This window comes from Accipiter gentilis, chromosome W (genome assembly GCF_929443795.1).
Source record: "Accipiter gentilis chromosome W, bAccGen1.1, whole genome shotgun sequence".
Lineage (NCBI taxonomy): Eukaryota > Metazoa > Chordata > Aves > Accipitriformes > Accipitridae > Astur > Astur gentilis.
The window spans coordinates 35468295-35488339 of record NC_064918.1 but is presented as its reverse complement, the minus strand read 5'-3'; the positions used below and the strand labels follow the sequence as shown (position 1 = coordinate 35488339).

At 46.0% G+C, this 20045-nt stretch overlaps 1 protein-coding gene across 1 annotated transcript in view; it reads right to left on the bottom strand.

Moving 5' to 3' along the window:
* Positions 1–450: 450 nt before the first annotated feature.
* Positions 451–20045, bottom strand: part of LOC126035462 (uncharacterized) — a 212868-nt gene continuing 193273 nt past the window's right edge. Inside the window, exon 2 of the mRNA XM_049794075.1 lies at positions 451–1972. Within this exon, the coding sequence (XP_049650032.1) occupies positions 662–1972 (1311 nt within the window). The 3' untranslated portion in view covers positions 451–661. The remainder of the gene's footprint in view (positions 1973–20045) is intronic.

Below are 20045 nucleotides of genomic sequence, written 5' to 3'. Positions count from 1 at the left end.
GTTGTGACACTCGTTCTTAGAGTTCTGTTACGTATCACCTCACTTGCTGTATATAGTCCCTGTGCTGCTGCTTATCATCCGTGGAAGGTGGATTAAGGTTTTCACTTTGATGTATTGTATAACACTGGCTTATGGTACGATAAAATTATCGGTCATGGGACTAATCCAGTATTTGCACTCAGCATTGTCATCACATCTACACTTTGGGAGCCATCTGTGGGAAGCTATTAATAATTATTGTCATTGTATTATTGTTATCATTATCATTATTAGTTTCTTATTTTCTGTTCTATTAAACTGTTCTTATCTCAACCCACGAGTTTTACTTCTTTTCCCGATTTTCTCCCCCATCCCACTGGGTGGGGGGGAGTGAGTGAGCAGCTGCGTGGTGCTTAGTTGCTGGCTGGGGTTAAACCACGACAATCTATTTTTCAGTTGGAGTATAGTGTCGCGGTAGAGACGGACACGACAAGTAATAGATCACACAAAATGGCTACTTTATTGTTCTAACACACCTTTTTATACCCTTCTTTAGAGTATGTGTTAGTATATGATTGGTTTGGTTAGTAACTAACAATTCATGATTGGTGAGTTCGTTAGGACGGTTCTTCTTATCACTATCTTGTTTTTGTACCGGTCTTCTCGGATCTTTCCAGACTCTTCAAGGATATACTACAAGCTGCTCGAGGTCGCGCTGTTCTCGAACTGTCAGGAATTCCGTAGATTCGTTACATTCCCTGACAATTCCCCCTTTTTGTATTTGTGCTAAAAATATTGTCCTGGCCGCCCCCTGCAGGGCCCTTTGCAGAAGACTGAAAAGACAGGGCAACATTAGGAGCACAGTTATCACAACCAAGATAACTACCCCCACAGTCTTGAGCAGAGATACCAACCATCCAGACAATCCCCAACCCTTGAACATCTTTGTTAGCCAATCTAATTCATCGCTTTCTGTCAGCTTCCTGACTCCCTTCTTTAATTGTTGAATACTACTGAAAATGGATTCTGAATGGTCGGACAGATTCATACAGCACATCCCTTCAAACTCATCACAACCGTGTCCTTGTGCTAAAAGCAAAAAATCAATTGCAGCTCTATTTTGTAACGCAGCATGTCTAACACTACCAACATCAGTTAGAAGGTTACTTAAAGCTAAAGAGGTAGCCTTAGATTGCTTACTAAGCCAACATCCTAACTTATTTAAAGTTCTTAAGGCATTTGCAACGCCAACTCCTGGTGCCAATATGGAGGCTGTTAAAATCTGGCCTCGATTCCAAAATTCGATGTCATCTTGACAGGAACTGCTAAACTGATGAACAGACCTTTGGACTCGTCTATGCTTTCGAGTCATGTTCAGAATCGTTAACATATTTGGTGTTAATAACGTGAGGCGTCCGAGGCTACACGGGCCTCCATTCAGTTTAGATGGAATGCCTCCCCAGGCATGATCTCCACAGATTAGAAACACGCCAGGAGGTAGCGCAGGAGGAACAACAGAAGATCGCGAAGCATTAGGTGCAGTATAATTACACCATGCAGTTGCATTGCGATAGAGAATACTAGTTGCATTAACATTTCGACCCTGGTGAGCAATATTGCTATAAGAGTAATTAAAGAACACACGAGCATCCATCATTACAGATCCTAATAATTCTAACTCTTGGGGTTCCTGGGTGACTGGCAAAAGATGTGCATACACACGATCCCAGTTTTTTGTACAACTTTTTGGAGAATCACAGAGATTCGGGATCCGCAGTGGGTTCGGCCAGGTGTCCACGGGTAGTCCCACCAAGCATGTAGAGAATGGATTTTCAGGGGTTGCTGTGGCGAGACACAAGGTGTCCTGATGTGTCATGTTTGCTAAAGTGACCCAGACATTTTGTTTAGGTTGTGAGATCACCCATCCTTCACCCTGAGGCAGGTTCCAATACAGGCCGAACACACCGAGCAGGAACCCAGCGAGGACCAGCATCTGTGGAAACACAAGCATAATCCCTTCCCCAGGTTAATAGCTCACATGGTCCACTCCACTGACCAGTAACTAAATCTTTAACATGTACTTTGATACCCTTTTGTAAATTCTGTGTTGAACAGAGAGAAGAGAAATGTTGAAAAAGAGGAGGTAGGGGAGAATTATCGCTACAATGGAGAAAATTAAGAACATAAACTGCTTTATCTAAACATGCCTGTGGTGGTTCCCCAACCATTCCCCCTTTTTGTTTTTGAAGCTGCTGCTTCAGTGTGCCATGTGCACGCTCAACAATTGCTTGTCCTGTGGGGGAGTGGGGAATTCCTGTGACATGAGTAACACCCCAGAGATTAAAAAATGTTTGAACTTTTCGTGAAGCATATGCCGGGCCATTGTCCGTTTTAATTTGGCGAGGCACCCCGAGCATAGCGAAAGCCTTCTGGAAATGCCGAATTACATCTTTTCCTGTTTCTCCATTATGTGCTGTTGCTACCAAAGCATGAGAATAAGTATCAATAGAAACATGAACATATTTTTGTCTGCCAAATTCATTAATATGAGTAACATCAGATTGCCAAATCTGTAAAGCTTGTATACCTCTGGGATTAGTACCAAAATACACTGGAGTGTGAATTCCTTGACAATCAGGACAAGCAGCTACAATAGAACGAGCTTCAGCATGGGACAGACCAAATTGCCTTCGTAAAGCTCGAAAACCTTGGTGAAAAAATTGATGTGATAATATAGCTTGTTGCTTGATGTTAGGAACAGTAGCCAAAGCCATAGCAGAAGCAAGAGCATCCGCTCTGGCATTACCTTCCGTGTAAAAACCTGGTAAATTGGTATGACTACGGATATGCATGATAAAATAAGGTTCTGTTCATAATTGAATACTTTTCCAAAGTTCTAAAAGCACATCAAATAATAATTGATTGTCTGACATGGTCAAAGCCACTTTGTCTAGTCGAGAAACTAGATTAGCTACATATGCTGAGTCAGTTACAATATTTACAGGAGCAGAAAAAATAGAAAAGGCAACAGCCATTGCACGTAGCTCTACTACTTTTGAGGAACCATTTTGATGTACCGCTTTGCTGTTCCAATTGTTGTTCTCGTACCATACTACTGCTGCTTTACCCGTTTTTCCAGAACCGTCCGTGAAGACGGTAGGACCTTTCACAGGTTCCGGCTGGCTTAAATTTTTCTGACCAAATGGTATATCTCGAGCAAATTTCAGGAGCGGGTGCGACGGTAGATGATACGAGATCTGTCCTTGAAAGCCCGCCATAGCTGCTTGCAGCTCGTAATTGTTCGCCAGACACCATTCAAAGTACCAATTTTGAACAGGTAAAACAATCGTAGCTGGATCACGTCCTGTTAGTTCTACACAGTGTTTCCTGGCTTTTATGATTACATCAGCAATAAGTTCAAACAAGCCAGGAGCAGTTTTTCGTGGTCGGAATGACAAAAACATCCATTCTAAAATATGTAACAGATCATCCCACTCAGAATTCCACTGCACCAAGGCACCAAATGGCATGGTTTTGTCAATTAGTACAAAGAACTGCACCAATTGAGACAGATCAATTTGAGAAACAAATTTCTTGTATATACATTGTTCCACCATGTGAATTACATTTAATGCTTCCTTATTTAATATTCTGGGTTCTGTTGGATCATTGGAATGTTGTAATAAGTCCAATAGAGGTTGTAACTGCGAATTAGTCAGTCCAAGATAGGGCCTGATCCAGTTCAAGGACCCCATTAATTTCTGTACATCATTGGGGCACAACCTGTTTGTTTGTAATTGTCATTCCCAAGTATTTCCAGGGTGCTATTACTTGCACTTTTTCAGGGGCAATAACTAACCCATATTGTTGTAGTGAATTCGTGGTCAAATTTTTCATGTCATTCAACTGCTCCTTGTTGTCTGATGCTAACAGAATGTCATCCATATAATGATAGCAATAACTAGTAGGGAATTTTTCCCGTACAGGTGACAAAGCTTCTGCAACAAACGATTGAAAAATGGTTGGTGAATTTTTCATGCCCTGCGGCAGAACTCTCCATTGATATCTTTTTGCTGGTTCTGCATGATTGATAGAAGGCACGGAGAATGCAAATTTTTCTTTGTCTTGGGCAGCTAATGGAATTGTAAAAAAGCAATCCTTAAGGTCCATGGCAATGATTTCCCAATCGTGAGGGATCATGGCAGGTGAAGGCATGCCTGGTTGCAGAGCCCCCATCGTGGCCATGACAGCATTGACCTGCCGCAGGTCATGCAACAATCGCCATTTACCTGATTTCTTTTTATCACAAACACTGGAGTATTCCACGGACTATGAGATGGTTCAATATGTCCGGCAGCCAGTTGTTCCGCTACCAATTCTTGCAGGGCATTTAATTTTTCAATTGGTAGGGGCCACTGATACACCCACACAGGGTTATTCGTTAACCAGGTTAGAACAAGCGTGGATTGTTTAACACCCTGCAGCAGAGTGGCCCCCGTTAAAAATCCGTGGTAATTTTCACCCCCCATTGCGACAAGCAATCCCTCCCCCATAAAATGAGGGGAGCCGCCGCCACATATGGTTTAAGAACTGCCTGTTGGCCCTTGGGATTGGTAATCAGAACTGGAGTGGCTGCTACCTTTGTAGGCGTGGACCCTCCCAGCCCCAGTACTCCCACACCAGCCTCCTCTGTGGGCCAGGTGGATGGCCACAAATAGTCGGCTATAATAGTCGCATCGGCTCCGGTGTTCAGGAGCCCTGCGAGCCTTACTGTATTTGGCATTCTTCCATGATTCGACACGGTGCACGTCATATGTGGTCGGGATGATGAGACAGTCTGGGACCAGCAGACCTGAGGGGGTCCTGTAGAGCCGAAGCTTCCATCGCATCGCAGTCGCTGTTCTGCTTTCGAAACAGAACTCAAAAAGGGAACAAGTTGAGCAATACGAGTACCTTTAGGGATTGTTACTGGTGGATAGGGGGTTGAAATCATCGCGCAAATTTGACCTGTAAAATCAGCATCAATAACTCCCACATGTACAATTATTCCATTTAACGTGCTACTTGATCTTCCCAATAGTAATGCACTCAGTCCTCGTCCGATAGGACCCCTTGCATTAAGAGGGACCTTAACAATGTCTTTCGTGACTAGAGTTACTGTGTCGGCGGTGGATACATCCAGCCCTGCTGAGCCAGCTGTTGCGGCTGACAGTTGTTCACAGAGGGGAGTTGGCTCGTTGTTGGAGAGGGATTTGATGTCATCGCGTGCCCTCCCGCGCTCGTTTTGCGGTTTCCCTGTAGCGGCTGCCCATTAGCATGAAATTTAGAACGACACTGTTTGGCAAAATGCCCTGATTTTCCGCATTTCTTGCAAATAACCTCCAGTGAGTGGTGTACCGGGTGTTTACGTGGGGATGTTTTGTGTGGAGAAGTTACATCGACACGCCCTTCACTGCCACACCCAGAGCACTTTCCAGAATCTTTGATAGCATTGGCTATGGTGGTCACTGTGTGTACCAGCGTCCCAACTTTAGAACATGCAGCTACCATGTCAGGGACAGAAGGATCTCCTGGCAGAGCCTGTATGATCTTTTGACAGTCCTCATTAGCATGATCTTTTGCCAGCTGTTTGCATAACATTTGTCTTAAGACCTCATCGTCTACCTGTTTTTCCAGGGCGGCAGATATTTTTTCTACAAATCGTAAAAAGGGTTCTGTGGGGCCTTGGCGGATAGTGGCATATTTTTGCTTCGGAGCTGCCAAATCCATGGTTCTCTTTATTGCCAGAAGGCCTATATGTTGTGCCTGTTCGAGAGCCAGTGGAGGCCATGTAGCCTGTAGCTGAGGGTTACTATACTGCCCTTCACCAAGCAAGGCTTCCTCTCCCAGGCCCACTCTCGGGTCGTCCCATGGCAGTCGTGAATTATGCAGCGCTGCCGCGCGTGCCATCTGCCTCCAGGTGGATTGAAATACTTGCAACTGTACGGGCTGAAACAGCACTTGTGCCAGATGCATTATGTCATATGGACACAGCAGATCTGTGCTAATTATACTAAGAAGTTGCATCACCTCAGGAGAATTAATTCCGTATTTTTGTACTTTATTCTGCAAGTCCTGCACTACTCTCCAGCCGATTGGAGTGTGCTCATCTTGCCGGTTTGTGCCCGCAGGAGCTTTGAAAACAGGAAATGTAACAAGAGCCCCTGCTGCGTTATCTAGAGGCTTTAGAAATGCAGGTGTTAGAGAGCACGGGCTGAGGCGTTCTACTAGATCCCAGTTGCCGGAGTCGGCAGCATATCTTCTAACTCCCTCCCAAAATTGATCAGGGGATCTCGGGACCACAGTTACTGTGGACGGAAGGAGAGTCCATGGCAGGGGTTCTTTTGGTATGGTTTTATCTGCGAGCTGCAGGGATCACATAGCCTCAGTTAGAGATTTTTCTGCCTCAGTTTCATTTTTGCTCTCATTTTCCGTGCGGCCCTCACATTCAGTTTGAGTCTCACCATCCTTTCGGCCCTCACGTACGTTACGGCCCTGGTTTTCTGTACGGCCCTGGCTTTCGGTACGGCCTTGGCTTTCGGTACGGCCCTGGCTTTCGGGCTCAGTGTTAATCGCCACTATTTTCTCTTCGGGGGGGGCTGATGGAGTCACCCCTTCTGCCGCCGCACCAGTAGGTGAGGAGGGCCCCTCATCGCTCGGTAAAGTGATTAATGGCATAGGAGGAGGAGGTGAATAAGGGTATGATCTAATTTTGCTCGTGAGGGGTTTTCTACCCGCAACTGCTGAAATTGCAGCATCGGCCGCAGCTGTTGCTTGAGCCGAAGCTGTTTCCATGTTACCATTTACTGATTTCTCATCATTCTTTTGTTGATCTTTCGCATCACATTCTGCTTTCCCGTCCTTCAGAGTCTCAGTTAATAAACGCCATATGACAGCCAACTCGCACAGGTCTGTCTGCCCCTTAGAAATCTCCTCAAACATTTTCAAGGCCACAGATTGCCATGCTCCCACACTAAACGCAGTAAGTGTTGTGGCTTGAAAGCCGTGGGTCTTACACCATAATAAAATCCTCCTCAGGTTTTGTTCGGAGGTTTTAACCCCTTTTCTTTTTAACAGGGCTTTCCAGGTAGACAAAATTGTCTCCTCTTCCTTAGTTAATTGCTGCCCCATTCTAACACTTTTAGTCCCCGGTGGCTCACCTCATTAGGTGTCTAGGCTCAGGTCCGGACCAGGCAGATTCTACTGCTCTCAGCTTCACCGGGCTCCGTCTCCGCAGCTTTTTTCTCGCTGCCGGTATACTCTCTCGCAGCTCTCGTCGCCGCTGGTATACTTCTCTCTAGTGCTGGATTTATCGCCGGTAGATGATCTGTTCGCTCAGGCGCATCGGGGTCACCATTTGTCGTGATAGAGACGGACACGACAAGTAATAGATCACACAAAATGGCTACTTTATTGTTCTAACACACCTTTTTATACCCTTCTTTAGAGTATGTGTTAGTATATGATTGGTTTGGTTAGTAACTAACAATTCATGATTGGTGAGTTCGTTAGGACGGTTCTTCTTATCACTATCTTGTTTTTGTACCGGTCTTCTCGGATCTTTCCAGACTCTTCAAGGATATACTACAAGCTGCTCGAGGTCGCGCTGTTCTCGAACTGTCAGGAATTCCGTAGATTCGTTACATTCCCCGACAGTATAGCGGGCCTCGGATCCTCTGTACCCCGACTCCAAAACCCCAGGGGTCAGCCTTGGGTCTCCCCAGGTGCTTTCTGCCAGAGGCTCCAGGTAGGGCCATTCTCCCCGGCTATGGTATAGATCACATTTTTAACATCTTGTCCTGTCCAGACTAGCTCAAGGGCTACTGCATGAACAATCTCCCCTTTAATTTGTTCAAAGGCTTGTTGTTGCTCAGGGCCCCATTTAAAATCATTCTTCTTCCAGGTCACTTGACAGAGAGGGATTACAATCAAACTGTAATTTGGAATATGCATTCTCCAAAAACCCACAACACCTAAGGCGGCCTGTATTTCCTTTTCATTCATCGGTGGAGACATAGCTGCTATTTTGTTAATCACATCCATTGGGATCTGACAACGTCCATCTTGCCATTTTATTCCTAAAAACTGGATCTCCCGTGCAGGTCCCTTAACCTTGCTTTCTTTTATGGCAAAACTGGCTTTCAGAAGGATTTGGATGATTTTCTTCCCTTTCTCAAAGACTTCTGCTGTGTTGCCCCATACGATGATGTCATCAATGTATTGCAGGTGCTCCGGAGCTTCACCTTTTTCCAGTGCAGTCTGGATTAGTCCATGGCAAATGGTGGGGCTGTTTCCACCCCTGGGGCAATCAGTTCCAAGTGTACTGGACACCCCTCCAAGTAAAGGCAAATTGTGGACGACACTCTGCTGCCAGAGGGATTGAGAAAAACGCATTAGCAATGTCAATTGTGGCATACCACTTGGCTGCCTTTGACTCTAGCTCGTATTGAAGTTCTAGCATATCTGGAATGGCAGCACTCAGCGGTGGCGTAACTTCATTCAGGCCGCGATAGTCAACTGTTAGTCTCCACTCCCCATCAGACTTCCACACTGGCCATATGGGACTATTAAAATGTGAGCGAATGTTGATGATCAGCCTTTGTGTCTCCAGTCGACGAATGAACTTGTGGATGGCAATCAGAGAGTCTTGGTTGGTGCGATATTTCCACCAGTGCAATGTTGTGGTAGCAATTGGCACTCATTGTTCTTCAACCCTAAGCAACCCCACAATCGAAGGGTCTTGAGAGAGACCAGGCAGGGTAGACAGCTGTTCAGTGCCCTCTGTCTCCAAGGCAGCTATACCGAAAGCCCACCGATACCCCTTTGGGTGCTTGAAATACCCACTCCTGAGGTAAGTCTATGCCAAGGATGCACAAAGACTCTGGACCAGTCACAATGGGGTATTTCTGCCATTCATTCCCAGTTAGGCTTACTTCAGCTTCCAATACAGTTAACTCTTGGGATCCCCCTGTCACACCAGAAATACAAATGGGTTCTGCCCCTTTATAACTTGATGGCATTAGAGTACACTATGCACTGGTGTCTACTAGAGCCTTATACTCCTGTGGGTCTGATGTGCCAGGCCATCGAATCCACACAGTCCAATAGACCTGGTTATCCCTTTCCTCCACCTGGCTGGAGGCAGGGCCCCTCTAATTCTGGTCAGAGTATCCAGTATTCACTTCTCGTAAAATTGGTTCAGAATTCCCTTCAAGAGGATCAGAAATAAGATCAGCCCTTCTACTCTGTTTGGAAACTGGAGTGGCATTTTTCCTGGTAGAATCCCCTTTTGTGGTGGTTTTTCCTCGCAGTTCACGTACCTGGGCATTTAGGACCGAGGTAGGTTTTCTGTCCCGTTTCCTCATGTCCTCTCCCTGATCACATAGGTAAAACCACAGGGCACCTCGCAGTGTGTACCTTCTATATTGTCTCTCTTGGGCAGAGGAGCACTCACTCCTAATAGCTGAGACACTGGTCCTTACAAGCGGGGAGCAGGACATATCCTCTTTGAATTGCTGGAAATCCTCGGACAGCTTCTCCACAGCTGAGATGCAGGCTTGTAGGGAGGAGGAGAGATTTTCTTCGTATTGACGGAGTTGGCGAGCCACTTCCTCCACTGTCAGTGCCTCTTCATCTTTCCAGGTCATTATCGCCAGTGAGTTGGCATAGGATGATGGTGCGCTCCGTACAAACTTCTGCCTCATGGGTCGTGTGCTTTGGACTTCGTCTGGATCTTTGGGTAATTGTGGGTTGTCGAGGTCATAATGAATCATCTCTAGCACAGCTAATTCCCTCAGATATTGGATACCTCTTTCCATGGTGGTCCACTTGCTTGATTGAAATATAACATCTTCCTTAAAGGGGTACCTTTCCTTCACGATTGACAGGAGTCACCTCCAGAGGCTGATGGCTTGTGTCCCTTTCCCAATTGCCTTCACAATGCCCCCTTCTCTGGAAAGCAATCCCAGCTTCTTGGCTTACCTACCCTCTAATTCCAGGCTACTAGCCCCATTGTCCCAGCATCAGAGCAGCCAGGTGATAATGTGCTCACCTATACAACAGCTGAAATCTTTTTGCATATCCCCACACCTCACTCAGGGATAGGGATCGGGTGATTACTTCTGGTTCTGCCTCTTCCTCCTGTTCCTGTGATGACTCTGGTTCACTTTCATCCTTCACTAAGCGAACTGAATTTTTGTATATTTCTTCTGTATGGGGGCAACTGATACTGGCGCGGGTTGGTCCACTGGTTCAGTTGCAGTACTGCTTGCCGAGGTTTGGGTAGCTGCAGTGCTCATCATTTTGTTGTTAGATCCAGAGACCTTCTCTTCCCCTTGAGGATACTGAATAGTGTTCAACAGGACTCTATAGGCATGGGCCAGGCCTCAGCACATTGCTGTAATCTGTATCTGCCTGGAGTTGCCAGGGCAACAGCATACCTTTTCCAAATATTTTACTAGTTCTTCCGGATTCTGCACTTGTTCAGAGGTGAATTTCCAAAACACTGGAGGTGCCCGCTGTTCTAGGTACTTGCCCATACTACCCCACACACCCTGCCACTCATAATTATCCAGCCTCGGGGCAGAACTCTGGGTGATCTTCTTAAGTAGTTGTTTAACCTTAAACAAGAGCTGAACCACATTCAGGAGCATGCTAATTCCTAGCAGTAGGGCTAGGACCGTGCTGGTCTCAACATCCCAAGAGTATTCAAACTTTTCAAAAAGTTCCCAAATGCCATTGAAACTGGACTGAAGGAGAAGGGAAAGGGGAAGAAAGGGACCCCACCCATAGATTGGCTCTCTGAGGAGGAAAGGTAAATGGTGTAATTATTAATAGTTTCCCACAGATGGCTCCTGGAGTATAGAGGTGATGACAACGCTGAGTGCAAATACCAGATTGATCCCATGACCGATGACTTTATCATACCATAAACCAGTGTTACACAATACATCAAAGCAAAAACCTTAATCCACCTCCCACGGATGATAAACAGCAGAAAAGGGACTACATACAGCAAGCGAGGTGATACATAACAGAACTCTAAGAATGAGTGTCACAACTCTAAGAACGCTTAAAACATACTGACCAGCAAGTATCAGACCAGTGTAATGAATGCTTTTAGCAAATTTGTTTTAACCAGCTCTGGTCAGGTTTGTTGTTATCTCAACCCTTCGTGCCCCACGTTGGGCGCCAAAATGGACTGTCGTGGTTTAACCCCAGCCAGCAACTAAGCACCACGCAGCCGCTCACTCACTCCCCCCCATCCAGTGGGATGGGGGAGAAAATCGGGAAAAGAAGTAAAACTCGTGGGTTGAGATAAGAACGGTTTAATAGAACAGAAAAGAAGAAAATTATAATGATAATGATAACACTAATAAAATGACAACAGTAGTAATAAAAGGATTAGAATGTACAAATGATGCGCAGTGCAATTGCTCACCACCTGCCGATTGACACCCAGTTAGTCCCCGAGCGGCAATCCCCCCCATCCCCAGTCCCCCCAGTTTATATAATAGATGTGATGTCACATGGTATGGAATACCCCGTTGGCCACTTTGGGTCAGCTGTCCTGGCTGTGTCCCCTCCCACCTTCTTATGCCCCTCCAGCTTTCTCGCTGGCTGGGCATCAGAAGCTGAAAAATCCTTGACTTTAGACTAAACACTACTTAGCAACAACTGAAAACATCAGTGTTATCAACATTCTTCTCATACTGAACTCAAAACATAGAGTTGTACCAGCTATTAGGAAGACAATTAACTCTACCCCAGCTGAAACCAGGACAAGATATTGGCAGCATATGAAGTAATTCGAGCTGATTGGTTCGGCCTTGGCCGGTGGCGGGTCCGTCTTGGAGGTGGCTGGTATTGGCTCTGTCAGACATAGAGGACGCTTCTAGCAGCTTCTCACAGAAGCCACCCCTGTAGCCCCCCTACTACCAAAACCTTGCCACCAAATCCAATACAGACTCAAAATATTTATTCACTTTTCTTTGTTTTAATAAGCTCTTGACTATTTATCTTTTTATTAATTCAATTCTCTGATGTGTAAATTATGGGTAAAACAGGTAATGCAGGCAGTAGTGAAGTTGCTGTATCAGGGGTTTTTTTTGGTCTTGAATCTGGTGTAAAGATTTAAGAGCACAGCATGTATTTGCTTTTCTGAACCAACTACTGACAACTTCATTTGGCATACGTTAAGCCCTATATTTTTTGTCTTTAAATTCTTTTTATGTCTTTATAATCAGCAGCATGCCAAAACCTATGTGGGCCCAAAACTTCATTTTTCAATTATGTGCGTAACAGTTATTTTATTAAAAGATATCATCTATTCCCATACACTTTGCCTCTCTGCAGATGCAAAGAATTTAACATGTATAACTCATGTCATTGTTCTTTCTTTTTCAGCAACTACCAGATTCTGAGAAAACTATGACTTGTAGCTTTGAGTGTGAAATATTGCTGTTGCCATTAGAAATTATGTCTGAATGTTGTGGCTTAATTCCAGCCAGCAACGAAGCACCATGCAGCCGCTCACTTGCTCCCCCCCCTGCCCAGTGGGATGGGGGAAAGAACTGAAAAAATGGTAAAACTCATGGGTTGAGATAAGAACAGTTTAATAGAAGAGATAGGAAGAAACTAATACTGATAATAACAATAATAAAGTGACAATAATAATAATAAAAGAATTGGAATATACAAAACAAGTGATGCACAATGCAATTCCTCACCACTCGCCGACCAGTGCCCAGTGTATTGAGTTTGTGTGGCAAGGTTTTGGTAGCGGGGGGGTTACAAGGGTGGCTTCTGTAAGAAGCTGCTAGAAGCTTCCTCTATGTCCAACAGAGCCAATACCAGCTGGCTCTAAGACGGACCCACTGCCGGCCAAGGCCGAGCCAATCAGCAACAGTGGTAGTGCCTTCTGTGATAACATATTCAAGAAGGAAAAAAACTGCAGGGGGCACAGAAATGGCAGCCAGAGAGAGGAGTGAGAACATGTAAGAGAAACAGCCCTGCAGACACCAAGGTCAGTGAAGAAGGAGGGGGAGGAGGTGCTCCAGATGCCAGAGCAGAGATTCCCCTGCAGCCCGTGGGGAAGATCATGGTCAGGCAGGCTGTCCCCCTGTAGCCCATTGAGGTTAACGGTAGAGCAGATATCCACCTGCAGCCTGTGGAGGACCCCACGCTGGAGCAGGTGGGTGCCCGAAGGAGGCTGTGACCCCGTGGAAAGCCTGCGCTGGAGCAGGGTCCTGGCAGGACCTGCGGATCTGTGGAGAGAAGAGCCCACACTGGAGCAGGTTTTCTGGCAGGACTTGTGACCCCACAGGGGGACCCACGCTGGAGCAGTGTGCTCCTGAAGGACTGCACACCATGGAAAGGACTCATGCTGGAGCAGTTCATGAAGAACTGCAGCCCATGGGAAGGACCCACGTTGGAGAAGTTCATGGAGGACTGTCTCCTGTGGGAGGGACCCCACGCTGGAGCAGGGGAAGAGTGTGAGGAGTCCTGCCCCTGAAGAGGATGAAGTGGCAGAGACAACATGTGATGAACTGACCCCAACCCCCATTCCCCATCCCCCTACGCCGCTGTGGGGGGTAGGTAGAGAATCTGGGAGTGAAGCTGTGCCTGGGAAGAAGGGAGGGGTGGAGGGAATGTGTTTTGAGATTTGGTTTTATTTCTCATTACCCTACTCTGGTTGAATGGCAATAAATTAAGTTAATTTTCCCCAAGTCAAGTCTGTTTTGCCTGTGACGGTAATTGGTGAGTGACCTCTCCTGTCTTTATCTTGACCCACAAGCCCTTTGTTATATTTTCTCTCCCCTGTCCATCTGAGGAGGGGGAGTGTTAGAGTGGCTTTGGTGGGCACCTGGCCTCCAGCCAGGGTCAACCTACCACAGAGTCTTAAAGAGGAGTGCTGTATAGGTTGCATCCATGATGTCATGGTGTGAGAGACTGAAAGAGTTAATGTCTCAAACATTGTGGTGGGGCAAGTTCTGCATAAGGACAAACTCTACATAACAACAAACCCCACATAGCAAGGAACCACAGGTGAAAAGAAGCTGAGTGGTGACACATGGTGAGGCTGCTGAGCCTGGTAAATCCTGTGGACTGTCACCCATTCCTGCTATTTCAAGTAGGGTCGAATGATGCTGCAACAAGGCAACTCAGAAATATCAGAAGAGACTTTATGTCCCTCAGAACTATGTTAAAGAGATTGCGAACACAGGTGGTGTTCTCCTCTATCATCCCAGTCGGAGAAGGGGGTTTGAGAAAAAGGAGATGAATTGAATAGGTGAATGACTGACTGCATAGCTGGTGTGATGCTCAAGGTCTCAGCTTCTACAATCTCAGGCGTACCTTTGAGAAAATGGGTGTGTTAACAGCTGACAGGGCTCAACTGACCAAGTGGGGCAAGAGTATTCTGAGCAATAAGCTGTCTGGATTTATAAACAGAGCTTTAATCTAGGTTTAGCGGAGGAAGGGGATGGTGTTCTAAGCGCTCGAGAAGAGCCAGGATCTGCTGATACATTAGGAAGCAACAGGAAAACACCTGTGAATTGCCTCAAGGGAATTAGGGAAACCTCCTCTAAAAAGGTGATGTGACTGATAGCCCAGCTGAACTGCCTCTATACCTGTCACAACCTGGGCTGGACAGACCAGGGAGTTGTGTTGAGTTCAGATTTCCCTCCTGCTAAATTAAGGTGAAACGACACCAAACAAACAGTTAAACATTTTATTCATGGCAAAAGCAAACTGAACTTGGGAGGCATAACAGTAGGTGGCAGGGTTTCTCTCAACAGGAATTGGCATGAAACTACCTCAGTAACCCATGTAACCCGTGGTAACCATATACCTCAATTCAGGGAATAAGGAGATCCCTCCCATTGAGTCATGAGGTTCAGAGTGGACGCCCTTGCTTTCTAGACTCCTTCTCAGAGAGGAGCCTAGGGGCAGCTAGATCCACTCCTAGTCCCAGACTTGGTCAATGGTTTTATGTCTTAAAGGGATGAGGTGTAGGGATTACGGAAAAGGGGAGAGAGGGAGAGAAAGATTTCACCAGTCCTGGGTCCAGCGTTGGTCCAGTCAGCCGAGGGGTCCAGTTCTGGTGGGCGCATGCACGTGGGGCTTCAGTTTGTGTCCTTTCATCATCCTTGCCACTCCTTCGGGTGGGCACTCAAACTCATTAGGCTAATTAGGTGTCATGCACAGGTTTGTGCTTTCAGAACCTTAGGGAAATGGGTCAGTGGGCTTGGGGGTTGTTTGGGGAGTAACTTCTTCCCTGCAGACGTGACCATTGTTTGATCTTTGGCCATGCATGGTGAGCTGTCCTGCTCAGCATATCAGAACAGGATATCAGAACACAGAGCTGTGCACCCCCTAGCATGCCCTCCCTGGTGAGCTGTCCTGCTCAGCATATCAGAACAGGATATCAGAACACAGAGCTGTGCACCCCCTGGCATGCCCTCCCTGTCCCGTTGCTGATGTCCTGTGCTGATCTGCACTGATTGGCTTCTTTTCATCTGTGGTTCCTTGCTATGCAGGGTTGGTTGTTATGCAGAGTTTGTCCTTATGCAGAAATTGCCCCACCACAATGTTTGAGACATTAACTCTTTCAGTCTCTCACACCTCCCCGTGGCTCAAACAGTTTCTATATAATGTTCATGGATTCTCCATAGTCTTCTCCCAGGCTGGTGATATAGGTGTAAAGAAAGGGGAGAGAGAAAAGGAGAGAGACAGAATGTCCAAAGCCTCAAATGGTAGAAAACTTCACTTAGCAGACAGAAGAGGGAGAGAAGAGAGGGAAGAGATGGCACAGGTAATCATACAGTGAACAATTGCAAGGCCAAGCATTAAGAACAAAAATCCACATAACAACATAAGTCCAATGCTAAGAAGCCATTTTCCCCACCCTGTGAGTCCCAAGGACGTTAGGAGAGAGGTCAGCAACTATCCTCCATTAAGCCAGTCTCTTGGTTTCATCGCTTGGAAAAGTTCTTCAATCTTGTCTGTATCTTCTCTCGTCATCTTTCATGCTTCTTCTAAGGAGGTAGTTGTGTTGTGTATGGTGAGACAGCATTCTCCATCAGTGAGATTTAACATCCCATATACCCCATGTCCTTTTAACAATAACATCACAAGATTCAAGGTTTCCTCCTCAGGGAAGAAAATAAATCTTTGAATCATCAGAGGGAGTTTTTTAGAGCCGTGAAAGGTCCCCTGGAAGGGTTGTTCCAAGAGCAATTTGGTCACAAGATTGGTGATGTTTAGGTTAATGAGGCCAAATTGAATTCCTTTGTACAAACACTTTGATTGCTCTCATTCCAGAGGTGCATAAAACCTTGAATCAAACTCCAAGCTAAATCTGGAGAATCTTTTCCCTGTCCTCCAGTGGAAAGGATTAGGATGAGGGAAAAGGCTCCACAAAGCATCTTTCCCTATAATAACAGACAGAAAGTACAAGTAACAATAAACTGTTAACACAAATAACAATTAATATAGTTAGGACTAACAAGGGTCCCTTGCCGTTTTTCTCTGTTTCTCTTTTGTTCTACAAACTGCAAATATAAAGCATACATAGATTAAACCAAGGGTATTATCCATCGTGTCTGGATTCGGTGGTCTTTAAAGTTTGAGGGAGATAGGGCCCCTTTTATTTTGTCCTAGCTTTCACCAGGCCTTCCAGGTTGGGAGTGGGCAACCAGTCCATCACCTCCCTGGGAATTCCCTTTGAGATACCCTCTGTCCACAGTGTATATCATTTATTGTCAGAAGGCCATGTCGGTCTCGTCGGAGGCAGGGGTCGAGAATTGTACAAGGGCTTAGGTTTTATTTCCCCATTCCCTTCTGTCGTGGTTTCAGCCCAGCCGGTAACAAAGGACCACGCAGCCGCTCGCTCACTCCTCTGCCCCCATCCGGTGGGATGGGGAGGACACAGAGGAGAGAAAAGAAAAAGAAACTGGAACCTCGAGGGTTGAGATAAAGGCAGTTTACTGGGACAAACACAAAGAAATTACAACAACAACAACGGCAGTAATGAAAAAGTACACAAAAAGAGTGATGCACAGTGCAACTGCTCACCACCCGGGACTTCGTCTGGATCTTTGGGTAATTGTGGGTTGTCGAGGTCATAATGAATCATCTCTAGCACGGCTAATTCCCTCAGATATTGGATACCTCTTTCCATGGTGGTCCACTTGCTTGATTGACATATAACATCTTCCTTAAAGGGGTACCTTTCCTTCACACTTGACAGGAGTCGCCTCCAGAGGCTGATGGCTTGTGTCCCTTTTTTAATTGCCTTGTCAATGTCACCTTCCCTGGCAAAGTCTCTCTCGCTGCATTATGTTTTTCTTCCCGCGTTTCCCTTTCGCTTGCGGTTTGAGAGAGAGAGCAGCAAAAGCAGACGCAGACACTTTACGATCTGCTTTCATTTCTTGCAGAGTTGTCTTAATCAATTTCCATAAAGTTGCAAGACCTTTAACTTCTTTAGACCCATCACTAATTTCATCCCATAGGGAGGTTCCAATAGCATTCCAGGTACTAAGCTCAAAAGCTGAACCCACACTAATTGAAAGGTTTCTGTCCTTTTTAATATTTGTCTCTGTTTTTTCAACCAGCCTCATAAATATCTTTCCGGCTGCCTTTTCCCTCGCAGATGCTGCGATACCCATGCCGCCCTTTTTATCAACGTAAGCTTACGATTTTACCTGCTTTTCCCAAGCAGTGTCCTGCCTCTCTCGAGCAGTGTCCGGCGCTGTCTTTCAAGCCACCGTGGTCCGCGGCAATTCCCCTGCCTTTTCAGTAGCGTTGCCTCTTGTTCCTCTTCGGATCACGTCGGAGGTCACCAAATGTAGGGTCCAGCTTGTCTGCCTGCTTCTGTGCCCTTGACTTCTGCTCCACTCCCTGGGACTGCCGATATTAATCAGCCATCTGACAGTTCCCAAGCCTCCCTAACCGTACGATTAAAGGAAACCCTACAGAATCAGGGAGTGAGTAAAAATCCGCCTACAAGAAAACAGCCCCCAGATACCACTGTTCAACATGAACAAATTATACCTAGCATATACCCTGATTCAAATAATGCAAACAAGGACTGGGCTACTCTCATAATAGAACAAAAAGAGACATTGTTAGAATTGTTAAAGGAAATGCAGAAAAGAGACGGGGGTAAAGGTGGGCAGCCGTTGACGAGAAAGTCGTATGAGAAAGCAGCAACTGCGATCGTAGAGTTTTTGAGCGGCGGAGGAATGCACATAAGTCGACCCAATATGAGTGATAGAAGTGATTCAACTTTATTTGCACGGATAGCTCATATTTATACAGTTTGCGATATTATGCCTACTAGTCCTAATATGATTGGTACATTGCTAATGTTTATTCATTACTAAAACACACCCACTTGTGATTTGCAGCTATGCGTGTTCCGTAACTTTCTCATGGGAACTTCTTCAAAAGTTACTTATGAAGTTATGCCAATGTCACACCGTCCCTGTCTTTCTCCTGATAACAGCGAGACCAGCTGTTGTTTTTCTCCTGATATCAGCAAAGCCAGCTATTTTTGCCCAAGGCCTAATCTTGCTGCTCAAACAGACATTCTTTCACACAGAACTCTGCTCGCACAACTTTTCTATAGACCCATGTCCTTTTTCATCAAGCCAATTCCCAACTGTAGAGAGCATGGATTCTTTTGCTAAAGTGGTGGGCAATGAGGAAGAAAAATCCCCCAGGGACAAAATGCAAGAACTGATTGACCTGTGTGTACAAAAGGGGGAATTAATGCCCGATGAGGGGAAAGGGTCTGAAGGGAGATACGAGGATAGATACAAAGGAATGCGACGGCTAACAGACCCGCCCTCACGAAACACGGAACAAGCCCGGGCAGGACCCCCACCACCACCACCCAGCGATCCGTCTTTTTCGCCGGGACAATGCTGGCGCGGGATTATCAAACAAGCCACTATAGAAGGAGTCATACTGCCACCCACTATCAGCTCATTTCCTGTGTTCACTGAACCAGGAGGGAAACGACAATGGGCGCCTCTGGACTGGAAAACGGTTCGAGAACTGCAAAAAGCCATCATGCAATATGGAATAGACAGTAAGTACATACAACAAATGATACAACAATTTTTGAAGGCACAAACCTTAGTGCCAGCGGATATAAAGGTTTTGGTGGAGATGTTCTTCGAACCAACTCAGAGGTTGCTGTTTCACGATCGGTGGAGACAGAAAGCAGAGGAAGCCCAGGTGAGAAATTTAGATGCTGGGGCACAAAATCCACTTGCATTTGTCAGTGTTGATATGTTACTCGGCACGGGACAGTTTGCTACTGGCCCCGTTCAGGCTGCATTAAGACCAGAGGTTTTACAATTGGCACAACAACTAGCTCTGGAAGCTATTTCAGAGGTGCCGCAAGTGGGTAAGCCGGTTCCACCCTATTCTCAAATCATACAAGGGGAAGAGGAGCCATACATGAAATTCCTTGACCATTTGAAAGCTGCTGTCGATGCATCACCCACTTTAACCACCGAAGCGAAAGCTGCGGTTGGAAACGACTTAGCTATTCAAAACGCGAATGCAAAATGCAGACAAATCATTGCGTCGCTTCCACGTACAGCTACATTAGTGGATATCATCGAGGCTTGTAATCGCTTACCTCTAATACAGGAACAAAAGAAAGCTAAAATACATGCTGAAGCTCTTGCTGCAGTGCTCGCGGTAGCATTACAACCAATAGTGCAACAGGGAAAAGGAGACCACGGCCCACACAAAGACCCCTTAGCGTGTTATCGATGTGGTCAACCGGGCCATTTGAGATGTGCATGCCCTCAACGCATAGCAACGCAGCCTCGATCTATGCCAGCACTAACTAACAGCAGTCAGTCAAACTTTCCTGGGGTCTGTAACAAGTGCGACAAGTTAGGACACAAAGCCAGTGACTGTCGATCAAGGTTTAAAAAAGACAGAACACCGTTAACACTATATCCGGGTTTGCAAGTTGCGGAAGCCTCTGTTTGTCCACAAAAGCT